General features: G+C 38.7%; 1 protein-coding gene across 4 annotated transcripts in view; it reads left to right on the forward strand.

Moving 5' to 3' along the window:
• The window catches only part of LOC113406090 (motile sperm domain-containing protein 2-like), a 58339-nt gene that overhangs the window by 23390 nt on the left and 16744 nt on the right, over positions 1-18205 (forward strand). For all 4 annotated transcript variants that reach the window (XM_026648590.2, XM_026648583.2, XM_026648606.1 and 1 more), the window contains exons 6-9: positions 1450-1510; positions 3646-3684; positions 5744-5868; positions 9323-9493. In XM_026648590.2, coding sequence (XP_026504375.1) covers positions 1450-1510; positions 3646-3684; positions 5744-5868; positions 9323-9493 — 396 coding nt within the window. The remainder of the gene's footprint in view (positions 1-1449; positions 1511-3645; positions 3685-5743; positions 5869-9322; positions 9494-18205) is intronic.

The following is an 18205-nucleotide window of genomic DNA, read 5'->3' on the forward strand; positions in this document are numbered from 1 at the left end:
GCTAAAAGCCATAGAGGTCAGGATATTTCTGCTCAGTTGTTATCTAGAGGCTGAGATAGTGAACAGAACAGAGATATAATCAGAAATCATCAGTTCCTCTTTCTGCTGGAGTTAGGCCATACTCAACTAGAGCAATATCTACCTCTATAGGGACATGTTCCCATTGTTGAGCTCTGTTCAGACCTTTACAAAACACTATTAATTGGATTTGACATCTGAGTCAAATGCTCCATTCGGTAGGGCACTTCTGTATTTACTTAATTAGACCCTCAAGTCCTACTACCCAGTCAGGCATACTGCTTACTAAAGTATCCCATGCGTGGCAATGTGCAGAGTACATATGAAGAAGAAATGGAGGTTGCTTACATTTTTAACCAGAATTCTTTGGGATGGACTCTGCATATTAACACTCTTGACCCACCTTCCCCTTTTCTTCAGAGTCCTAATAAGATATTAACGCTGCAGAAGCTGTGAAAGGACTGAGGTGGCAGGAAGCACCTTGCCCTTGGAATGCTCAGGAATGGTGAGGGGAGGGACCAGGAGTGCTCTAACAGGCACTGCAAAAAGTAGATTTCACCATTGCATCTGCACCAGCCAGTGCATCTCATGAGTGTGAATGTTCATCTTGAAGAACTCTGGTTGCAAGTAAGTAATCTCCATTTGGCTCTGCTTCATAAGCTATGAAGATTGATTTTATTTATTTATTCATTTTTTTAGTTGCAATGTGCCTCAAGTATGTACCTGTTTTAACAAAAAAAATTCTGAGTTCTGTTGGGGTTGTGAATTTTCAGCAGTGACCAGATAGTGTTAATTCCTTAATCTTTTGCAGAACTATGATTGTTCATAGAATTTTAAATGTTAATTTTTGTCTCAAAATATTAGTGAACTATGATTTCATTAGAAATCAAGACAAACAGAACTAAAAACCCCTGATAAAAGGCAAAATTTTCTTATCCCTAAACGTTTTACCTCCAATGTACAGAACGTATGTAATTTGCTTGTCTTACTTCAGTGCAAGTCATTGCTTGTACTATGTAAGAAAGGCTTAGCACATTGCCATTTAGAGACAGAGGTTTATTTCTTCTGTTAGTCTGTAGTTCTTAGAAAATCTCTTGTTCCTTTCCTGAGACCCCAGTTCTTCAAAGACTTAATACATGTGCTTAACTTTATGCACTGCGAGTAGTCTTAGTGAAGTCACTAGAACTACTTTCAGCTTACAGAGTTAAGCATGTGTATAAATCTTTGCAGGATCATGGCCTTGCATTGCATTGGAAGTTGGGGTAGTGTTTGAAATTTAGTATACTGTATATACCCTGTGTACATTTATTATGTTTTTCTTTAATTGTGAACTTATCTCAGAAATTTTTTATTACAAAAGTCAGTTTTTATCTAATTTGTTTTTAAATTATAATTTCTACTGCATTTATTATTAATTTGCCTTTATTTTAGGACTTGGACTTCATTCGGTTCATCATCAACTGTTTTAAAGTTTATTATCCTAATTACCTCTGTAAGTAATGTATATTATCCTTTCTAAGGGGATACAATTTTATAGACATTGTATTATCCAATGTTGTTTTACTATATAAATATTTATAACTGATAAGGAGAGAGGGTTTTTTTTTTTTTTTTAAAGGTTTGTAAATATTACTTTTTGCATGTGTGGACTGCAAAGGTAAAACCAAAATAAAGTCAAGAAATATGTGTTTGACATGCCCCTCCTGTATATCACATGATAGAACTTCTCCCAAATAATACCTAGAGAATATCTTTTGGAAGAACATCCAATCTTTGTTTAAAAATTGTCAGTGATGGGAGAACCCATCACAATCATTGGTAAATTGTTCCAATGGTTAATTAATCTCACATTTAAAAATTGACACCTTATTTCCAGTCTGGACTTGGCTAGCTTCAACTTCCAGCCATTGGATCACATTATATCTTTCTCTGGTAGACTGACGTGTGCATTATTAAATATTCGTTTCCTCATGTAGGAATTTACAGAATGTGATTCAGTCACCCATAACTTTTTCTTTGTTAAATAGCTAAATAGCTGTAGCTCCTTGAGTCTATCATAAGGCAGGTTTTCTAATCCTTTAATCCAAGGGTTCTCAAACTGGGGGTCGGGACCCCTCAGGGGGTCATGAGGTTATTACATGGGGGGTCGCGAGCTGTCAGCCTCTACCCCAAACCCCGCTTCACTTCCAGCATTTGTAATAGTGTTAAATTAAAAACACTTCTTTTTATATTTATAAAGGGGGGTCACGCTCAGAGGCTTTCTGCGTGAAAGGGGTCACCAGTATAAAAGTTTGAGAACCACCGTTTTAATCTTTCTGGGCTCTTCTCTGAACCCTCTCAATTTTTTAACATCCTTCTTGAACTGTGGGCACCAGAACTGAGCACAGTGTTCCAGCAGTGGTCACACCAGTGCCAAATACAGCGGTAAAATAGCCTCTCGGCTCCAACTTGATATCCTCCTGTTTATGCATCCAAGAATCCCATTAGCCCTCTCGGCCACAGCATTGCACTGGGAGCTCATGTTCAGCTGATTGTCCACCATGACCCCCAATTCTTTTTCAGAGTCAATATTATAGTTGTGTTGTTGCCCTCCTTTCTTTGTCCATTTCTGTCCCTTTCCTCTTCAGTTTCATTGTTTGGCCAAAAGTTGGAAGATACTGCTATGACAATTGCCACTCTGTAACAGCCAAGAGGCTAAAGATTGAGTGGAAATGGACTCTCCCCATTATCTCAGAGATGATCCCTCCATGACAGAGTTGAGGCATATTGGTGGGGCTGTATGGGGGGAAAACTTGCACATTGTCCATGTTAATCTTCATTATGAATAGATACAAAGCTTCAGCCAATACTGTCATTTTTCTCTTCCACGACTTCTAAATTCTTTTTTTTTTTTCAAGTGAAAATGTAGCTATGAACGTTTTAAAGTTTAGCTGTTTGAGTGGCATTTTATTTCTTAAAATAGAAGGTACCATTCTGTTATAGTTGCTAGTATTTTGAACTGTTAAAAATTAGTGTTGTAATTTCACACAATGATAAAGTTATTACAATAAAGGTGCATATTATTTGCATCTTTTATCTGCCATGGCGGGGAGGGATAGCTCAGTGGTTTGAGCACTGGCCTGCTAAACCCAGGGTTGTGAGTTCAGTCGTTGAGGGGGCCATTTAGGGATCTGGCGAAATCAGTACTTGGTCCTGCTAGTGAAGGCAGGGGACTGGACTCGATGACCTTTCAGGGTCCCTTCCAGTTCTATGAGATAGGTATATCTCCATATATTATATTATTTAATACAGTAATTTAAATGAATTCTTTGAATTCAGGATGTGGGTAACTATTCTGACTCTTTTGGGATAATTTTGCCTTTTTTTGTATACCAAAACAATACATGCCTTAGTTTCCAATGGGCTTCCTAATACTTCTGTTCATCTTACCATAGGGATAGTTTTGTATACGTTGATTATTATTTGACAAATGGAGGAAAGCTAATTTTTTCCTAAAGAAAGTAAGCATGGAAACTGAGTGTTCTGCTTTTAATAATCCTCTAATATTAACGCTTTCTCCCCTTCTTTTTTTTGTTAATATATAATATCTTTCATTTCAATTATCTCTTTTTCCTATTGTCTTTACAGCAAAGATAGTGATCTTTGAAATGCCATGGATAATGAATGGTAAGTTAAAGTAAACTAAAAATATTTGTAATTTTCTGTAATAAGTTTAAAAAGCCCTGTTCTGATATATTAATTCAAACATAAACTGATTTTTGGAGGGGGGGGGGTTATAAAATGTTTTTAATGTTGTGGGGTGTGTGTGTGTGTGTGTGTGTGTGTGTATATAGAAATATATAATTAATGCATAGGCCAAATTCTTCTTTTAGTTAAGCACATGGTACTTGACATTTGTCAATTATTAGGGCATTGAATGCTTTAGTGTGCAGCTTCCTGGCATGTTGTGCTGTGACTCAAAGATTAAATAAATAGTCTTCTTCAAAGTGCAGATCAAGACCTGCATCCACCTCCGCCACGTTCATATCTTGGAAGCCCTTAATATGCAGATTACTTCTTGAAGCATCCATTTTCTTGGTTTCCTGAACCCCAATCCACTCCAGGTCCAGACTTGCTAGGCTTGGTAAATGTTTTTCTGCTATGGCGAAATCCAAATAGTGCGTTATGCTGGTTAGGGTATATGCATGACATTGATAATTGCCATATATATCTATGCTGATACACCTCTACCTCGATATAACGCTGTCCTCGGGAGCCAAAAAATCTTACCGCGTTATAGGTGAAACCGCTTTATATTGAACTTGCTTTGATCCACCGGAGTGCGCAGCCCCGCCCCCCGGAGCACTGCTTTACCGCGTTCTATCTGACTTCATGTTATATCGGGTGGTGTTATATCGAGATAGCGGTGTACGTGTACACCAGTAATCAGCCTAGTCAACAAACTGGGTAGACGTGTTTTATTCCTCTATATTGCACATGCGCACATAGCTATAAAAATTACCCTTTTGCTGCATGTGCACAGTCCATCTCTATTAAGACTCTTTTAGTTTTACATTAAACAGGTTAAAACTGCTACCATTTAAAACAACAAACCTGCCCGAGAAATGCTTCATTCTCCCAACTCTTCTCCCACCCAAAATTGGGAACTTACCCACTTCTCCCTCCACCTTCCCTTTCCTCTCCAAAATAAATTACTGGTCTGATATTCAAGAGGGCTAAATATTTAGTCTTTGATCTGTCACTGCTTCAGTTCATAGCTTGATGAGGTCTTGGGAAGGATGTAAGTAATCATGTTAGTGTCTGGGTCATGGAATTTGAGCCAGCTTGCTTTAGGTTCATAGAGGACATTTCCAGCAATCCTCAGGAGCAAATTACCATCAGACACCGAAAGTCTTGCGGAATTCTCCAGAAGCCTCACTTCTTCCCCTATTTCAGCCACCTTTGCAAAAACCGGTGTTGCACTCTAGGCAAATTTGAGGATACAGTGGAGAATTCCAAACCAGCTATAGAGGATGAAGATCCTCTTTTTACCCTACTACTTTGGGATTGTTTGTTGCATTTTTTTTTTCATGTGTAGCATATGTCCTGATGCTACTTTTGAACTGTGCTACTTTTTCCAGTAAGAAACCATGCCAAATACCATTCCTCCTTTCCTTTTCAGAGATCCCTTTCATAAGCAGAGGTCCTGGCCTTTACCTAGGGTAGAGCTGCTGCATGAAGTTCAGTACACCCCTTCACAAGTCACTATGCCCTTGACAAGACTAGATGCTTATTTTCAGTGAACAGTACTTCAGTTGCTGTTCAAGGAGCTAGTCTCCTGCAGTGGGGCACTGGGGAAACAATGTTACAAACTGACTACTTACCAACAATAACTTTTGTTGCCCAAATATATTGCCTTCACCGAGCCTCTTCTCAGTTTTGGAGCACACATCCAAATGAGGTTTCTAGGTGTAGAGGGGTACTGCTTTGGGAAGTGGGGTGGGGCAGGCACACAGGGTATTTATATTCTTTTTTTTATACCGCAAAATCCTGGTACGTGCATGTGCTCTTTGCCTAGTGGGACGTTTTATAACGGGTAAAGAAACCCTAGCTGGATATCTAGCTATTTCACTGAATTCCGTACTTAGCCTAATATTTTATGAGCATTTATTTACATGCTATCAATGGCAGATAAAACTGCAGTATTTGTTTCAGGCAGTTTATGTATTATTATTTTTTTGTCTAGCTGCTTTTAAAATTGTGAAGGGTTGGCTTGGTCCAGATGCGATAAGCATGTTGAAGTTTGCAAACAAGAATGAAGTGCAGGAATACATCAGTGCAGAGTATCTGCCTGCCTACATGGGTGGAATTGTAAGTATATTGAAATTTTAAAATACCTTGTAATGATTAATATCTTCATGCAATTTTTGAGTGCATATAAATTGCACGATTACACACTGTAGTAGAGCCAGCTAGCATTTTTCAGATAAGTATCTGAGTGTCCATTTGATAATAATAAACTTACAAATTAACTGTTAATGATTTAAGTTCTATTAAAAATCTCAACTGATGATTTTCAAATTTTTGTATGTTAGTTTTAAAAAAGTTTTCATAGCTCTTTTTGTAAGGTAGGAAGTAATTCTGCAACCCTAATTTAGTGACTTCATTTTGGGAATTTTAATAGTGTGAATAGGAAAAAGGGGGTTTTGAGGGCATACAACTGCTGTTTCTCACATCCCTCCAAAGCCATGATTGAATGAAGACCCTCCAATCCTTTCTCTGGCCTTCTGCCCTTTCTAGCTCCTTCTGTTGCCCCTCATCTCAAGTGTCCTAAAACCCCTGGCGTACTTGGCAACTTCTTTAAAAGGAAGGTAAAGCCCAACTGGTTATACTGCACTCCAGTACTGTATTATTGTCAGCTTTTACACACCCCTATTTATCACATTATAGTGCAGTCTAAATGCTGATGCAGGATAAGCAACTTGTGTAAGGGGCATAAATTTGTCACCAAGCTAATAAAAGGATACCTCTACCTCGATATAACGCTGTCCTCAGTAGCCAAAAAAATCTTACCGCGTTATAGGTGAAACCGCGTTATATCGAACTTGCTTTGATCCACCGGAGTGCGCAGCCCTGCCCCGCCGGAGCACTGCTTATTCGTGTTATATCGGGTTGCGTTATATCGAGGTAGCGGTGTAATTAATTCTGTGATTTCCTATCCTTTTCCCTTAAACTTTGTAACTTTCCTTTAATAATTTTTTTAATCCCAAGCAGGGTAAAAGTAATACCACTGCCATAGAGGGAGATGGCATCACCTTTTCTCTCTGCAGAAGAGATGGAGATAGGCAATGACAATCTGCCTTCCCCTCTGCAACATATATTTGAATATTAATACGCCAATAAAGAAAAACACACCAGAGGGTTATCTGAGGGACCCTCTTGAGACAAGATAGCTGCTGGAATGAGGTGTGGGGGTTCTGTTCCTTGGATTCAAGGGTATGGAAGTATGAGGGACTCGCTTTCCTAAACTCCTGCAGGGGCAGGATGTCTCTCTGGATCCTCTTCTCAGTACCTGCAAGAAACATCCAAAAGGAATCATTTCCCAAGGAGTGAGAAGTAGTAGCTGCCCAGAGATTGAAGAGGGGTGGTTGAGTGTTTTCTGGGTGCTGAGGGAGATGCTGAAACTGAGAGTGTGTAGAAAGTGACGATTCTGCTGTCATCTGCTTCCCATATCTCTCTCCCCTGGCATACGTGGGTAAAAAGGCTTGCTGCTACATAGGAATTCTGGTGGTCAGCATCAACAGGGGTGGGGAAATCATAATGATGAACCATAGCATTTCATTTACATTTTGAAGGCTTCATTGTTTAAAAGCTTGGGACCTTATTTAATTGAAATCTTGATTGCAGTGTCTTTTTAAACAAATTTTGTTAAATCATAAATAAAATACGTGCCACAGTCACAAAACAAAACAGTGGTAAGCAGTTAGTGAGGAAATCCTCTAACTTTATATCATTTTTGTTCAGAACTGTCCTACATACTAGTTCTCTGGAAAGATCAAAGCATAACGAATTTGAACGTTTAAAATCAAGTCATGTATTAGTCCTTGCTTCCCAAAAACTTTCTCTTTCATTGGAATTGGCTACTCTTACATGTTTGGAAGCTATTTGTTTCCACCTCTTCCAAGTCTTTGAAGCAGAGCAAGAGGAACCTCTGAAACTTTTTTGAGCAGCCTGCCTTTAAGTACCTTCTGGTGGCTCTTGAACCTGTGGTTCACAGGAATCTATGAACTGGGGAAATTGACCCAAAAAATCAGTTCAACCAGTGTTAAAATTGGTTGGAGGTGCAGTGTAGGTGAAATCCCATGACTGACCCTGTTTTTACCACCATTTGAACCAGTATGAACTTCTTAATAAATTTCCTCAACATAGACATGGCCTAGATGTGTTCAACATGGTGTTTAGATTAGTACACTTTCCCAGCCTTCTTTCTCCTTTTTAAAAATTATCCACCATAATCAAGGCTACGTTTATGTCACGGAGGTCATGGAAGTCACAGAATCTGTGACTTTCTGAGACCTCGGTGACATTCTCTGCTTCAGCCCCAGGGGCTGTGGGACTCTGGAGCTGGTAGTCAGCAGGGCCCTGGCAGGGTTCCAGCGACAGGTGACAGACTCCTGAGGGGGCCCTTCTCAGAGTTCTAGCGACGGGTGACAGCCTTGTGCAGGGAGAGGGGGATGCCTTGGGCAAGCACTGGGGGTGCCCTGTTTTTTCTTTGGGAAATATTGTCACCCTGCAGCTCCCAGCCGCCGAGGACGGGGGGGAAAGGGGAGGGGTGGCAGCTTCCAGCTGCTGCAGGCAGAGGGGAAACCCCACAGCTCCCAGCCACCAAGGTGGCGGGGGGAGGGATAGCTCTCGGGGGAGGAATAGCTCAGTGGTTTGAGCATTGGCCTGCTAAACCCAGGGTTGTCAGTTCAATCCTTGAGGGGGCCACTTAGGGATCTGGGGCAAAAATGAGTACTTGGTCCTGCTAAGGAAGGCAGGGGGCTGGACTCAATGACTTTTCGGGGTCCCTTCAAGTTCTATGAGATAGGTATATCTCCATATATTAAACCACAGAGATGCAGCAGCAAAAGACACAGACAGGTCACAGCTTCTGTGAATTTTTGTTTATTGCCCATGACCTGTCCCTGACTTTTACTAAAAATAACCATTACAAAATCTTAGCCTTAACTATAATCCATGTATAGTGTGTGTGATATGGACTAAAAGCCTGTATTAAAATAGGTAATGCACATGTATAATGCTAGTTCTTTAAACATTAATAAATAGGCTGTTTTATTTTTTACAAATCCAAATCATGGACTAACTGTCTACATGATTTTTTTTAAAACCAAAGCTGTTATAAAGTTACAGAAGTACAAAAAACATCTGAAGAGCCACTGTTTTTTCTTATTTTGTTTTAAGTTTGCCTCCGTGTAATGTAGAAACAAAATTTGGTTTAATTCTCCCCCGCAACCCTCCTAAGATTTTTCAATACCAAATTTCAACTCAGAACAAATTCTGCAATCTCTTTAGGAATATGTAAACATTGCCACTAGCTATAAATTAGTGGCTGTGTTAGATGATTATCATATTTGATTATTATATAGGGCAAAACCCAACATCAACTTTTTGCCCATGGGTCGAATGGAACTTAAAATGTATAAATGAAATATGTAAAAGGACTAAAAAAAAATCCTGATAAGATCTGTATTTTAATTATGCTAGTGAAATCACTTTTCCTTCCTTTTGATACACACGTGAATTAAATACCCTTGTATTTTAGGATACTTTCAAGTACAGTTACCCTCCATTGGTTGATGATGATTTTCAAACTCCATTATGTGAAAATGGACCTATTACTACTGAAGATGAAACTGAAAGTAAAGAGGAGGTGGAAGCAGACAGCAAGGAGGCTGGAGAATCCAGTGAAGAGCAAATTCTCAATGTGAAAAAGGTATCCATTAACTCTAAAGGCTAAGAAGGAACGAAAATATGAAAAGTTGGACATGGTTTATTTTTTATGGCAGATTTTTTACAGTCTGTTGTAGTTGGATGTCTTTGCCACTTACAGTGAAAACCCAGTAAAACCCTAAAGACTAGCTTCACTATCATGGATGGATTACAGTACACACACAAAAATCTAGTATCTGTTTTATTCTGGTATTGCTCCATTAAATGTACAATGTGAAAATTTTAAAAAAATATTTTAACTTTATCCCTAAAAAGTTAGGTTTCTCTAGAGTTATAGTCAGTTTTTTATACTTCCCTCGGGGCAACCATTGTATTGATTTTTAATACCAGATATCTAGTTTTCTCAATAGATGTTTTAATCAGCTCCTGAGGAGAGGGAATACTAAATAAACAATTGAAAACATGCTATTGAGAGCTACTGTCTAGAGCAGTATTATGTTTTTATTTATCTTATTAGTTACACAAACTCCAGTTAATCTTGATATGGTCACAAAACAAAGTAAAGCCCTGAATCCTGCAATCTGATCTATGTGGCTGTAACCTTACACCTGTGCAGAATTCATTCCAGTGTCGGGGGGCAAGGAATACATAGTGAGTGCCTATGGGAAATGTAAACTTTGTCCATTAGTATTGTTCTTGAAAAATAGCTACTATAGTCCAAAATCTGGAATTCACTGTTGTTGCCATAACTTCTGAATCAGAATATGAATTTACTAATTTCTTGTATCGTGTATGTTTAATATTCTTAATTTTATAGTACAAAAATTTTCAGTTTGAATTAGTATTTTAATATTTGGTCAGATTTTGAAACATATGGAGCAATTTCTTTTTTAATTAAGGTATTTTTAAAACTTGGCCAGCCAAATTAATAAGGGAGATTCATAGAATTTAAGGTCTGAAGGAACCATTAGATCATCTACTCTGACTTCCTCTCTATCACAGGCCCTTAAATGTAGTCCAGTTATCCCTGTGTTGAGCCCAGTAACTTGTGTTTGGCTTAAAACATATCTTCCAGAAAGACATCCAGTCTTGATTTGAAGATGGCAAGAGTTGAAGAATCCACCGCTTCCCTTGGTAGATTGTGTTCCAGTGGTCAATTACCCTCATGTTAAAAAATATGTGCCTAATTTCTAATTTGAATTTGTCTGGTGTCAGCTTTCAGCCATTGATTCTTGTTATGCCTTTCTCTACTAGATTAGAATCCTTTAATACCTGACATTTTGTCCCCATTGTAATCAAGTGATCTGTCTTCTTCTTGATAAGTGAGGCTGCACTCTTTAAGTCTCTCGCTTTGTCATTTTCTCCAGCCTCCCAATCATTTTTGTGGCTCTTTTCTGCCCACTCTCAAATTTTTCAACATCCTTTTTAAAACATGGACACTGAAACTATATGCAGTATTCAAATATTGGTCTCACAAATGCAGTATACAGAGGTAAAATTACTTCCCTACTCCTGCTCACTTGTTCCGTTGTTTATGTATCCAAGGATCACTTTAGTCCATTTTGCCAACGCACTGGGAGGTCATATATAGTTGCTTGTCCACTGTGACCCCTAAATCCTTTTTTGCAGAGTCACTGCTTTCCAGGACACAGTCCCCTATTCTGTAGGTATGTCCTGCATTCTTTATTCCTAGATCTGTAACTTTACATTCAGATGTGTTAAAAATGCATTTTGTTCAAATGGGCCGAGTCTACCAGTTGATACAGGTTGGTTGATTGTCTGACTATCTTCTCCTTATTATTTACCACTCCACCAATCTTTGTCATCTGCATATTTTATCAGCAATACCTTTCTATTTACTTCCAGACCATTAGTGAAAATGTTGACTAGCATCAGACCTAGTACTAGTCTTTGTAGAACCCTACTAAAAACACACTACTTCCACAGCCAGTTCTTAATCCATTTAATGTATACTCTACTGATATTTTATAATGTTCATTTTTTAGTTAGAATGTTGTATGGTACTAAATCAAATGTCTTGCAAAAGTCTATGTATATTACCTTTATCAACCAAACTTGTAATCTCAAAGAATGAAATCTGGTTTGTTTGACAGGACCTGTTTTCCATAAAATCCCGTTGACTGGCATTAATCATATTAATATCCTTTATCAATTCAACGTCCTATCAGCTTTTCTATTATTTTACTAAGGATTTATGTCAATCTAACCTGCTGATAGTTACCTGGGTCATTCTGCTGACTTTGTTTGAATATTGGCACTAGATTCACCACTTCTTTAATCTTCTGGAATTTCCCCAGTATTCCAAAGTTTAATAAAAAATTAACATCAGCAGGCCAGAGATCTTCTCAGCCAACTCTTTTAGAACTCTTCAGAGCAAGTTATTCGGGCCTGCTGATTTTAAAATGTTTATCCCTTGTAGATGATGTCAATATCCTCTTTGGTTACTAATGCACTGGAAATTACTTCATCATCCTCATATGATGGGAGTACATCATCCTGTTTCTTTCCAAATAAACAACAGAAATTTATTTTGAACACTTCTGTCTTTTGTGCATCATTAAGTTTTACCATCATCGTCTAGTAATGGAGCTATACGAAAAGGGTCAATTTGACCCCAGAATATGCAATTTTGATATTTTTGTACTTAGAAGTTATAATGTAATGGTATAACGGAACAGCTAACTTTTGAATCCTCCATTGAACCAAACCAGAGGCCTGTCCTGAGTTTCAGGCCACAGTTACCTGCAGATGAATTGTGGATGTTAGACTTGGTTTATTATCTTCTTCCTTTTTTGTGTAACTGAGTCTTTTCAGTTACTTTCAAAGAGAAACATATGGTTGTAAGGAAAGACATCACGTGGTCCTCATTTAACACCTTCAGCATTCCATTGTCTAAAGAAAGGTTAATTCACTCCTTCTTACTCCCCACCCCCAGCCCTTTTTTTTTTTTTTCTTAAATTCTTACTCTGACCCTTTGGATAATCTGTGATATTGAACTAATATGTTAACCAAATTGGAAAGTAAGATGTAGCCCAGCAGATGTTTAGGTTTAATCCTAAAATAAATATATTAATCCATCTCCTAAAAAGTTGCATACAAGCTCTCAAAAAGGCTGTAATTTAAGCTCCATACTGAGGTAAATACTGCTCCTGTTAGCTATGGAGAAGTAATAACATGATGCTACCAAGGAAGGATAAGACCATAAACTGTAGGATATCTGAACGTAAACGAACCTTCCAAATTTATTTCTGGAAAAATTCCTTATGTCTGAACCAACCAGACATCCTGGGGGCCATCTTTGTAAATTAAATACTTTCTGCTATACTTCCTTACATTTTTTTTTTTAACATAAATGTTTTCCACCAAAGAGTCTCAGATTTTGAGATTAGAATTGCTACACAAATGTGTTCGCTATCCTGAGAATGGAACTATTGAAACCAAATAAGCCTTTATGTTAAGTTTCAAGGTGATAAACTTGAATTCCTTTCTTATAATAAAACCAACTTGTATAGAATGAAGTTTGTTATAATCCTTATATTTGTAAGTAAATATTCTTATCCCTTTAGGATTATACTCAAGTTATTAGCATAAGTGATTGTAAGTATGTGAATAAACATTTCAGCACTAGGAATGTTGTGCAAAGTTTGAGAATAAAAGTTGTGAATTAGACAATATTAGTTTTAGAAATAGATTTCTTGTTTGTTTTTACTACTGTTATCAAGTATAGTGCCTAGAATAGCTAAAATATTTTAATAGTTGGAAATTAGGATATTTTATAATGAACCTGGAAGTTGTTTAAAATTAGAATCAAATTGAGAATACCTTCCTACGCTTGAAAGATGGGATAAACTCTTCCCAAATTACTGCTAAGTGAAAGAAGAAAGAATAAACTTTAAAATTTCAAAATGAAGGAAAACTTCGTCACCAAATTACAACAAAATATAGGAAAATGTTATGGTGGTTCTTTCAAAAGTTTACAACTGAACGTTGACTTAATACAGCTTTTAAACTTTACTACACACAAGAAAAATGCTGCTTTTAACGATCTTAATTTAAATGAAATAAGCACAAAAACAGTTTCCTTACCTTGTCAAATCTTTTTTTAAACTTTTCCTTTATTTCTTTTAGTAGTTCTGTACTGTATTTGCACTGGTAGTATCAATAAACTGAATCCTTTTAGAGCTGGGCTAGCCCACCGTTACAGCTGAATGGAATATTAATGTATGAAAAGAGATGCTAAGTACAGTTGAGGAGTTTTTTGTCTTTAGGCAATCCCGAGGGTGAGTCTTCATTGAAAGGTCCAAAAGTCCTGAACACATCGCTTCAGTCCTGATTCAGATAAGTCTCCCTGCTTCCTGTGAGAAATGCTCAATTTTTGATTCCACTCTCCCAAGAGAGAGTGATTTTTCTTTAACCAGAATCCTTTATGAACAAGAACTTGGGTTTTGGACCTGAAAGTCCAAAGTCATAACTATAAGCAGCCTTGGGAAAGAGAGAGCTTTCCTAAAGAGCAAATATGCCAAGAAAAGATCACCACCGCACCAAAATACTCCTCTGATAACAGATGGCAGGGTATGATTTGACAATTAATATTTCTCTCTGAGATACCATAGGAATTTCTGTGCTTTGAAGGAAGTCAGAATTTGGCCTTGAAGAACAAAGGTATTGATTGCCTTTCTAGAATACTGAACTCTTCTGAAGTTCAGACCTTTGTTTCTTTAAATCCAGACCTTTGTGCTGATGGGATTTAAATATTGAAATATACCAAATTAATAAACTTAACTTCCATGGATGCTACTGAAGTACCTGATTCCAAATAAATATCAAGCAAGATTACACTAGGAACAGGAAAGAAAAGAGCACTGAAGTAGCCTTAACATTTGCAATCTTCTAAGAACCATAACTGGACTGTTACAGGAATTAAACCTAACACCTTGTAACTAAATTGCTATAGAGTTTGATTCAATTGTCTGTTTTTCATCTAGATAGCCCTGTAATGGTAGGAAGATATTATATTTGCATTTTTATATGTTCAGGCTGATCTAATCATCACCTAGCTTACTAAAGTTATTTTGTTGTTGTTTAAAGAATTAATCTTGAACTCAGAATTGTCTTGCTGTGTGCTGCCTAAAATCTGAAACTATCCTGTGTCATATCTTTGTGAGAGTTTGTTGGTTAACTTTTGTCCCGTTAAAATTAATCCCTAAATGTAAGGACCACTAAAAACTGATTAATATACTCAAATCACTGTTTTTGTTTGTTTTTTGTTTTCCTCCACTGTATGTGACTTTCACTCACTCCCAGCAGCTGTGATGCATCTGCAAGTGTGTATGATTACTTGCTCGTTGAAGAAATCCTCAGATCTCTCCCTCTGTGACCATTAGAGTGTGTGTGTGTGTGTGTGTGTGTGTGTGTGTGTGTGTGTGTGTACAAGAAAAGCACCCTTCTAACCTCACTTCACTTAATTTGTGTGTGCTATAAAATCTAGAATACTTTTGTATACTGATCTTAATTGTGTTGTGTATTTCTCACTAAAGAGTTAATAGCATGTGTGAATACCTCATGCTCCATACTCACCTCATTTCTATTTTTGTGTGGTAACTTATTACTGGTTTACCTTTGTTTATTTCAAATAGAAACAGCATTGTGGTATTATTACTTTACTTCTCTGCATATCAACTTTGTGTCACAAATCTGGTCAGGTGCCCCCTTGCTGGCCGCCCACTGGACTGCTGTGGAGGAATCAAAACCTCTGTGTCCCTGGATCTCTGGGTGTTTTAAGCCTCTCAAATGGGAATATAGCCAGTCTCCAAGTCTGTAGGCACACTCAGGCACAGACCTTCTATCTGGCATCTTCTGAATGCTGGCACCCGCTGTTTAGGTTCCTAGCCTCTTTGAGCACATTGCTGACCCGTCAGACAGTCCCATACGTAAACACACTTTCTCCAAGAACTCCGCCCAAAAGGTCTGAAGCATCTGGCTTACAGTTTAACTTTCTGGAAGCAACATGGTAGTAGTAAAGCATTCAGCACACACTGACACTTTGCCCAAAGTCTAACACAACTGCTCTTTTGCTTAATTATATAAAGCACACAAGAGTACAGATCCCCAAAATAATAGCCTGTACACACCTTTCCTTGCTCAGTTTCCTCACCACTCCAGAGCCTTCTTTGGGCGTGTGTCCATCCTTCCTCCAGGCACGGGAGTGCAGCAGTGCCATCAACGCCATCTGTCTCTCCTTCATAAGCAGTCTTCACTCCAGCCTCCACAGCTCTGGGCTTCTCGCCATCACCATTACATCTTATCGACCATCTTGGGAACAGTCTGTGGCACCATCTCTTTGGTTACCTGCCTACCCTCTAGGAGGGAAAAAGGGGATCTAGTCTTGCCCCTGGCTTGGAGCAGCTGCCCCATCCATCCCATGATATATGTATGCAGTGTGGCCACCAATTCCAATTTTTCTGATCAGCAGAAGCCAGACCTCACTGTGCACACAGGCTCAGAATCTGCTCTTTCTTGAGCTGTTCCTAATTCATATTTGGCAACTATTTTTACCCAAGGCAATTAAAAGATCTGCTCCTGGCTTTCAGACTAACAGCAGAAGTGAAGTCCCTTGCAAAAGTGTTTTTAAAAGCTTCTTATACTACTACACTAATCCCAAGCACTGCCACCATTCTGCCGTAGATCCGGTCAGACACGCTCTTGCTGGCCACCCAGCAGACTACAGTGAAGGGAGTTTAAGACTCTGTCCCTGGATTCCAATCTTCTAGAGCCTAAATGGGGGAGTCCAGCCACTGCCCCACTTTTGGGGTCCCTAGGCACACTCTCAGAGCACAGACCTTCCATCTAGCATCCCCTTCTCAGAGCTGGAACCCACTGCCCAGCTGCCTACCTCCTCTGGGCAAGTCACTGACCCTTCGGACTCTCCCATACTTAAATACACCCGCTCCCAAAACTCCACCCCAAAGGTGTGAAGCATCTGGTTTAGTTTAACTCTCTTAAGAGGCAACATAGTAGTTGTAAGCATTCAGCACAAACTGGCAATTTGCCTAGTATCTAAAGCTACATCTACGCTACAAGCTAGGGGTGTGGTTCTCAGCTTGTGTATGTATACTCAGGCTAGCGCGCATGAACTAGCGCGAGTATAGATAGTAGCATAGCCACGGCAGTGAAGGTACAGCTTGGCATGGCTAAGCTGTATTGCTACTGTCACTGCCCATGCTACTGTGGCTACACTACTATTTATACTCACACTAGCTAGCATAAGTGCGGACGTGAGCTGTGAGTCACACCCCAGCTTGTAGCGTAGCTATAGCCCAATGCAACTGCTCTTAATCATATAAAGGGCAAGAGAGTACACGTCTACAAAACAAAACTCTGTACGTGCCTTTCCCTTAATTTCCTCACCACTCCAGAACATTCTTTGGGCTTGTGTCAGAGTTCCTTGGGGCCGTCTCTGCCCAGTAAAGCAGGCAGTTTCGCTGCTTCATGCAGGCAGTCACATGTTGGATGGCTTCTCCCTCAGAGAATCCTTCCCATTTTCTGTGACTTTGCTCTCTCCTCCTGCCCAATGCTTCCTTTTCCAATCTGACTTCTGTTCTTTTGTGTTTTGCTTATTTAAACCCCTCCTACTCAGCTGCTTTCTTTGTTCTGTCTCCTGGTAGCGACCCACTGTTTAAAAAAAAAAAAAAAAAACACCACCACAACCCTCCCCTCAAATGGAGGAGGAAGTAGCTTTTCCCTTGGGATGCAGTTTCTCTTTTGCATAACTTTTGCCCCATCATTAGCCTTAAATACCTTCCTTTTTTCCTCAGTAGTGCACCTGGTGCATGTTCTGACAGCAGTGGTGGATCCTCATAAAGTGAAGCGTTCATGATGTAGCAATTTTAATAAGAACATTTCATAATCCATAATGTCAAAAAAGAATTCAAAAGTTGGATGGATTCCCAAATTATCATGTTTTGTCCATGCTTACACTTTGTGTGTGTTTTGTCTGTGACAAAATATACCTTCATATAGAGAATCCCTCATGCAAATAAACTGAATGACAAAGGCACCTCATTGCACCTAACTCAAGCTTACCAAATTTTTGCTTTTCTAATTTTAGCTTTCACCTTATACGCTTCCTAAATGCTTTAGCCCCTGCCACCAAATTAATCATTTAGTTCTGTGTTGTGACATTAATAGGCAAAAGTATCCACTTTGTGCTGTTGTAACAATCGTGTTATATGTATGAAGTTACTGGAACCTCAACTTCTTCCATATTGTTAAAACAACTAGGAGTCCTTGTGGCACCTTAGAGACAAACAGATTTATTTGGGCATAAGCTTTCATGGGATATAACCCATTTCATCAGATGCATGGAGTGGAAAATACAATAAGCAGGTATAAATATACAGCACATGAAAAGATGGAAGTTGCCTTACCAAGTGGGGGGTCAGTGCTAACAAGGCCAATTCAATCAAAGTGGATGTGGCCCATTCCCAGTAGTTGACAAGAAGGTGTGAGTATTAAGAGAGGGAAAATTATTTTTTGTAGTGACTCAGCCACTCCCAGTCTCTATTCAGGCCTAATTTGATGGTGTCAAGAATTGTCAAGTCAAGAATTGTAACATTCAACAACCAGTAGGAGAGCACTTCAGTTTCCCTGGACACTCAATAACAGACTTAAAAGTCGCCATTCTTCAACAAAAAAACTTCAAAAACAGACTTCAATGAGAAACTGCAGAACTGGA

Source organism: Terrapene carolina, unplaced genomic scaffold, assembly GCF_002925995.2.
Source record: "Terrapene carolina triunguis isolate 2854851 unplaced genomic scaffold, T_m_triunguis-2.0 Scaffold22, whole genome shotgun sequence".
In the NCBI taxonomy this organism is placed as follows: domain Eukaryota; kingdom Metazoa; phylum Chordata; order Testudines; family Emydidae; genus Terrapene; species Terrapene triunguis.